This window comes from Pleurodeles waltl, chromosome 7 (genome assembly GCF_031143425.1).
Source record: "Pleurodeles waltl isolate 20211129_DDA chromosome 7, aPleWal1.hap1.20221129, whole genome shotgun sequence".
NCBI lineage: Eukaryota > Metazoa > Chordata > Amphibia > Caudata > Salamandridae > Pleurodeles > Pleurodeles waltl.
Window position 1 is genome coordinate 1,412,879,828 of NC_090446.1, and position 7,830 is coordinate 1,412,887,657.

A 7,830-nucleotide genomic window follows, 5' to 3' on the forward strand; every position below is an offset into this window, starting at 1 on the left:
CCCGCTGGTCAAAAAAATTATGCTAATGTGGCACAAGGAGCTGCAAGGGCCTTGCAAATCTGGCCCAAAATGTCATGAACGATTCCTGTGGTATAACCCTTGGATTCATCAATATTTAGCGTGAACTTGCTCTGACTTAAATGTATTAGCACCTTTTTAATAGCTCATCAATAGCTAGGTAGGTGATCAATGTCAAGTAGTTGTGTGATAGCAGATGTTTGTTTATTAAATCTTACCCTGCAGTGCTGGTGTCTGATTTCCAGGAGTTTCCAAATTCCTGATCGTTCCTTGCCTTGGTCCCGTTTGGCAGCACTTTATCATCATCAGGCTTTCCATTGAAGTTTCCACACAGCCCAGTGAGGTTGTTCTGATATTCTGAACCAGCTCTAATGAGCAGTGTACTAACCCCATCATATTGAACCTCCATGTTCTGTGTTGTCTTTACCAGAATAGCTCTACCCTTATAGGTGATTGTGGCTAGTGAGCCAATGTTTGCTGGCAGGCGCGTCAAAACCCCATCAACCTGTGACACAGAAAATGCACATGGATTATGGTTTATTCTGGCATGATTCTGAGATGTAAACACTAACTCCATGAATCAATATCAGCATTACATTTCTCTCTAAATGTGCAGGTATTCAGCATTAGTAATATGTATAAATCTGCTTCATCTATGTCTGAAATATTTATGCTGCTGATTTCTAAAAGTGTACGTTTTCCTGCAGACTACAACCATCAAGAATACTTTCAACCAATAATGCTACTGTGCATTGTCACTGAAATTCAATATTTGAGAAGAAGCTAAATATGTATCTTTCGTGATTTTAAGACAGGTGATTTTTCAAGAATATTTCACTGCAAAAATATCATAATATTTGCCAAAACAAAATTACACTGTATCAGAGAAGTTGCCATATAGAAAATAAGTATATTACATGTAAGCTTCTTCTTTGGACAATGTACATTACATACATAGAAACTCTGCAGAAAGAAGCAATATATTGAAGAAAGCAAACAATTACGTCCTTTAAGTGGGGTAGTGATACAATGAAGAATGAATGTGCTACTTCTACTCAAATGTCTATGTGATCAACTCATGAATTGCAGCTAAGTTGGCAGTGTAATATTGAGGTTGAAAATCCTTTTTTGTTTGGGTAATAAAGTTAGACATCAGTATTAAAAATGTTTACTAGCTGATGGGTAACTTTTGCTGGCCCAGGCTGTAATGTCCAATATGAATAATCTTTGATGTAGCCTTCTTTAGCCTCTGGGGGCATCAATGAACTGATGTAAACTTATGAAGTGTGAACTTCTGCTCAAGGGCTAAAATAACTAAACCAGCCCAGGGAATTAATCCTAATAGAAGCCGAACTGAGCCAGGGAACAGAAAAGGTAGGTCTTGAGATCCTCTCTGAAACCTTTAAACCTAGGTATCAAGATCCTAATTGAAATATTATTTAATTTTCTTAACTCTGCGTTGGCAAAAAGTAAATGTTTGTTCAAGTGAAAGAGATAGTAGCAGAGGAGAAAAGATATTCTGTTTGACACGCCTCAAACTTTATGAAAAAACGAGGAACCCTCTAGTCGGAGTAGAAGCGTGACAACAACATTGACGATCAAACCATCTGACAACTTATCAAAAATAGTGTGACTTTCTAGGTCAAAGTACAGACAGGCGGTTTAAAGAGATCAGTTTAATTGTACAGCGTACTCCTTGCTTTAGCATTAACTACAGTAGTTGAAAGTGCCATAAGGATTTTCTCAATTAGTTGATCTACTATTTCTCCTAGTGCGTGTTTTTACCTGCGGACTACACTCCAAGTCCTCCTCTTCTTGCTAAGTTCTCTGTTTTGCTGATCCCGTAGGACCAGCACTAACTTCTACACTTTAAGAAATATGTTAGCGAACAGGACATATTCGAAATGTGTCTGCTGGTATCTTTGCTCTTCACAGTCCTACATTTCAAAATAAATGGCGAGCCACTAAGCCAATTTTCTATTCCTAACTCTATATTGACTTGCTGACAAATGCATAATTATTTTTACTGTCTGAAATGTTTTCAATATGCAGCAGAATATAAATGAGTGGAGTGTGTCCAGACAGTGTGCATTTTCATAAAATAAATTATTATTAAGAATTTCAGCACATCACAACTTCTAATCTGTTCTTTTAAAGCCGAGGCAGCAGTTTGTTGCCTACTCTAGTGCTTTACACTCAGCAGTTATCAAGCAATCATGTTACAGGTCTCAAAATCTATATCCTTATGGTGATCCTACATATAATTCTTGTAAAGGTGGAAAAGCTTCACCAGGCCCTTAGTGTGCAATGTTAAGTCACTGGAGCCATTTACAAGAGTGAGATAGATGGTAAGAGCTTCGTGAGCAAGACTGGCGAGAAGGTAAGTGCTACAGGTGGGTAGATATAAAGTACAGAAGTGACATGGATGTTGATGGCATGAATTGTGCCTCTTGTCACACACCTGCACGCTTCTGCTTTGTCCCACAATGATGCGTTTGCTGATGCCATTCAGTGACAGCCTGATATCCACGCGAGATACGAAGGAGACCTTTTTGTTTCCACGATGTCTGTTCTCTGCAATTACACGTAACGAGAAATTGGAAGACTCAGAGGTCTGTGAGACCTCATAGGCACAGGCACCCTGGAAGGATGCCTCAGCGCCGTCAAAGGTGAAGTAGTGGGGGTCACCAGTGACTGTGCAGATACTCAGGTGATCCTGGCAGGCCAGCCTTCCTCCCTCGACAGCACACTTCTGGTCTGCGCTGCAGCTGGACATTGCACATTGGAAGTTTCCTGGAGAGCTGCAGCTGCACTTTTGAGAGCAGTTAGAGAGCCAGACATGCTCACCAACCTGTAATGCAGAATAACAGGTTAAATAAAAAAGGCTAAAAACATCACTTAAAATACACTGTTTCCAGCTGGTTCATGCAATAAAATATAGACTATGATTTAAGGTCATTTATTTCAATACATGAATAAAATAGGTTAGACAATAAAATTACCATTTTAGTATATTTTTCATGTCATCTAATAATGTTCACAATCCAAGGAGAGTCGGAATTGGAAACCATCTCACAAAAAGCTACAAATGGTTCTAATTATTAATGTAGTGATAATGAACAGGGCATACTGGAGACATTTCATCACTATGGCCCTCAATATGATCTTGGCGGTCGAGCACCGCCACGACGGCATAGCAGTGCTCGACTGCCATATAATGATGCAAGTAGGGAACTGGCTGCACTTACCCCGCCAGGTAATCCCTGGTGGAAAGCATACTGGTGACAGGAATTCTCATTCCTGTCACAAGTATGTGACACGCCAGCTCCCCCCCATCTGCCACAACCCCCACCCACCCCCTCAATCCCCCTGACCCACCCCCACAAACCCTGAAAATCGAACACCCACCCCTCCTCTCCCGATCTTCCTGTAGGCCCTCCCCAACCCCCCTCACCATCCCCCACCCCTACCTTCGTTCAGGACCCCTCCTCCCCCCAAAAAAACATGCACGCATCCACACATGCACACACTCATTCACAGACACACACACACACATACAAACACGTAGACACACATCCCCTTTCACACCCCCACGCACACCCCCATGCATGCAGTCAATCACTCCACACACTCACCCCCTTCCCTCTCGGGCAGCACTTACCTTTTCGGTGCTGCTGCTCTGGGAGGGAACGGGCTTCCTGGATGCTGATCCGCCGGCAGCGCTTCGTCTTCATACATGCCACACCTATTATTGCATCATAATAGGCATGGCGGTGTCTGGCTGACGTGGCGGTGAGGGTGGAGCAGCATCCACCTCCGCCACCGACCACCAGTATGGCGTCTGGCGGTTCACACTGCCATCAATGGCGGTGTGCCACGAGGTGTCATTATATGGTGGTCATAGGACCGCCAGCACTGGCAGTCCTGCCGTGGCTGTGATCTCGGTGGTCCACTGTTTGGACCGCCAAGATCATAATGAGGGCCTATGTATTGGAAGTGCTTACTAGGTGGGTGATATTAGTTATTGTTTCTAGCTTACTCCAGCTGTAAGCTGCCAAGCTAATTTCCTTTACCACTTTATTCTGAATCAATACATCTTTTTCAGTTCACATTTAAACCTTCTGACTGACTGACTGACTACCCCATCATCTTCAATTCCACACCCACTCTACTACACTATGCATTTGCGGTGAATGGCTCACTTTTACCATTTAAGCTTCTGTCTGCCCAATTATTGTTCCCCCACCCTATTAAAAGGTTGGCGCTGGCCTGACCAGGCTGACTGACGGAAACCTTGAACTAGAGCGTTCCCGCCGGTCAGCACGAGATAGCACTCAGTTCCCTTAAAGGAGCTGAGTGCTATCTCGAAGCACAGAGGGGGCTGCCCAGCACCTTCAGAATGCGCATTGTCTTCAAAGCAGACAGTGCTCCTTCCGATGGTGCTATGAGCATGGGCAGTGCAGGGGGCCCCCTGTGGCCCCTGTGCTTGATCTCCACCAGCCTTTTCATGATGGTGAAACCGCCATGAAAAGACTGGTGGAGAACAAGGTTGCAATCAGCAGGACAGTGCTGAGTTCAGTGCCGCCCTGTCAGATTACAACCAATACCACCATCACCCTGTTGGGATCTTGGGGTCAGATGTAGCAAAGGTTTTTACCCATTCTGTGTCTATGGGAAAAAGTGTTCGTACATATGGCCCTTGGATACTGACGGAGACGGTGGTCAGATGGCGGTCCGACAGCCAAACTTGTAATGTGGTGGTCAGACCACCACAGCTGCGACAGTCTGACCATCACCGCGAGGCTGGTGGTCTAGTGACTGCCAGCCTCACAATGAGGCCCTAAGTGTGGTCACAAAGCATTATCACAGTTCCTGCTCTTGCTATTGCCTCCCATATTTGAGTGCTTTGATCACTTCCTGTTTAATAGCCCCATGCTAGCCTCATGGTCAAATAAACTAACTGGTGGCAACAACACATTGTGTACAAAATGCCTCTGTTTGCAGTGCTTTACCATAGCCCTGGCTCAACAGTACTCCTATTAATAGCATAGTAGTAAAACTGACGCACGGGTGCATTGACTTACCAACAATAAAAAAAAAACTCTACATGATGAGGTGATTATATTTGATATTGGCACAATGAAATTCGTGCTCCAATCTGTTGTTAATAAATATTGCATATCTCTAATGTATGGAAAAATATTTTACACTCACATTATAATAACGCCCATCGTGCACACAGCCGCACTGCTCAGCCTTTACACAGGTGTCTCCACTTCTCAGATATCCTTGATCACAGAAGCAGCCTTCGAGACAGGTGGGCCCACACTGAGGCTGCACTAAGGCTGCAGCACATGTATCTTGGCATCTTTCACCACTGCAGAGTTCATAGTGGCTGTTCATTGGGCACAGGATGGCTGTGAGCAAGCAAAATATTAATGATTTACATATATATACTTTTGTCCAATTCTTCTTTATTTTTATTTTTTCAGCTGTCTTTTGTGCATGTTTTCTATTTCTTTCTGTCCCCTGTTTACACTGTTCTTTATCTCTTCGATTACCCACTGGCCCTTACTTTAGCTCTTATTTCACTTACTGTTCCTGTACAGCACGATCAGCCAAAACTGTCCCAGGACCCCCTACCGGACAGCAGAGACTCTGAGTAACACGACTGGACCGAAAAGTGATGTGCTTCAATGACTAAGAAAACAATGACCACAACTTATACCCTCCCACCCTTTTCTGGTCATTGTGTGTTTTACTTTTAACCTAATGACACAGATGTCTTCCAATCACACTGGCAATATATTTGAGGTTAACTGGTAGAAATGTTGCATGGTGGTGAAATTGCATCAGTTAAAATATGTATCTCGTAAAGCTAATGGAGTTGGATTAGGTGGAACGTTTACTGTGCGTCAAAAGTCATGAAACTAAAATAGGTATTTCAAATCTGATTATATGTGAGATATAATTTAGGTGTTCACTGTACTTAAAAAACTGAGACCCCAAAATGAGCTGACTTACATTGAGTTCAATAGAGTCTGAGGAGATGCAGCAAAGGTGTGCTAGACATGCAGCTCATGAGCCTGACTAAATGAATAAACCTATGGGAATACGTTATCCTCACAACAGACTCATCAGCAGATGAACAGGCTAGTTTATGTGGAATGACTTACTAATCTGGTAAAAGGTCTCGGTGAGAGGCTAGTGTAGGAGGCTGGCCTGGTTTGTAGTGGGTACCCTAGGTACTTACACCTTATACCAGGTCCAGTTATCCCTTATTAGTGAAATGTAGTCAGTGTTCTAGCAGCTTAGGCTGTCTAGAGATAGCTGTAGCAGAGCAGCGTAGGCTGAACTAGGAGACATGCAAAGCTCCTGCAATACCACTTTAGTTACACAGTACTTATACACGATAAAAGATAATACTCAGTGTTCTTAAAAATATAGGTACTTTATTTTAGTGACACAAGGCCAAAAATATCATAGAGGCAATACTCCTTCTGGAGGTAAGTATTATACACAATATATACACTAGAGACCAAAATCAGGTAAGTAAATTGTCATAGAATAGTGCAAACGGTAGAAAATACAATAGAATGTAATAGGCCCAGGGGCAACACAAACCATATACTAAGAAAGTGGAATGCAAATCACAAATTCCCCCCTAGGCAAGTGTATTGTATAGAGGGGCACTGGGAGTGTAAGAAAACACCAAAGGTAAGTAAAATACCCCACCCCAGAGCCCAGGAAAGTAGGAGTAAAGTACTGCAAGTTTCCTCAGGACACACTATAAGTCGTGATAAGAGTTATTGCAAGAACCAAGTAAGAATGTAAGCAACAAATGGTAGATTCCTGGACCTAAAGACCTGTGAAGAGAGAAGACCAAGTCCAGAAGTCGCAGAAGATTCCAGTAAGGACAGGAGCCCCTGCCAACCTAGAAGATGGTGCAAAGGAGGATTCTCCGGTTAGAAGAAGTCTGCAGAAGAGCACCAAAGAAGATGGCTGCGGGTTCCTGCGTGGTGCAGGAGATGTCCCACGTCGAGATGCTGGATGCAGGCTGTTTGCGGTGCTGGATTCATCCAACAAGCCTTGGTTCAAGCAAGGTCCTGTTTTGCGTCAAGATGGTGCTGCCTGGACCCAGGAGGGACCTGGGGGCCTCTACTCGGACTGAGGAAGCAGAGGGGGCTCCGAACACTGGAGAGAGCCCACAGATGACCAGGCAGCACCCACGGGAGTCCCAGAACATGGGGACAAAGAAGGTGCAAATTGCGGTTGGTGCAGCCCAACAAATGAAGGTCCCACGCTGCTGGAGAACAACTCAGCGAGTTGTGTGTCACAGGATGGAGTGCTGGGGACCTGGGCTACACTGTGGTCTAAGGATTCTTGGAAGAAGGGCACAGAAGCCCCAGGAGCTAGAGATGACACGGTGCAAAGGGGTACTATCGCAAACTGGGAAGGCAAGCTCTTACCTCTGCCAAATTTGGACAGCTGGACCTTAGGACAGTCTGGGTCGAAGGGGTCCACCGGCTGTGTTCCAGGGAGCACGCTCGTGGCCAGGAGAGGAGTTCCAGAGAACCGGTCATCATCCAAGGTGCCTGCTGGAGCAGGGAAGTGACTCCATCATTCCACAGGTGATTCCTTTGGTTCTTCTGGTGCAGGATGAAGGCAGGGAGTCCTCAGAGCATGCACACCTTGGAAACTGTTGCAGTTGCTGGCTGGAGCTGACGTTGCAGGGTCACAGTAGCCTTTCTGGATACTTTGTTGCAGTTACAGCGGTTCCTGTAGCAGTCTGTGGTTGATCGGACAGTCAGA

The 7,830-nt window shown here is 44.5% G+C and overlaps 1 protein-coding gene across 1 annotated transcript; it reads right to left on the bottom strand.

The window, feature by feature from the left end:
- Nucleotides 1-232: 232 nt before the first annotated feature.
- On the bottom strand, nucleotides 233-5,424 carry LOC138247063 (zonadhesin-like). Its single transcript, XM_069201812.1, has 3 exons — nucleotides 5,233-5,424; nucleotides 2,480-2,869; nucleotides 233-523 (listed from the first exon to the last, which is right to left on the bottom strand). Exons 1-3 carry the CDS (start codon nucleotides 5,419-5,421, stop codon nucleotides 233-235), a joined length of 870 nt encoding a protein of 289 aa, XP_069057913.1. The 5' UTR covers nucleotides 5,422-5,424.
- Between the last annotated feature and the right edge of the window lie 2,406 nt (nucleotides 5,425-7,830).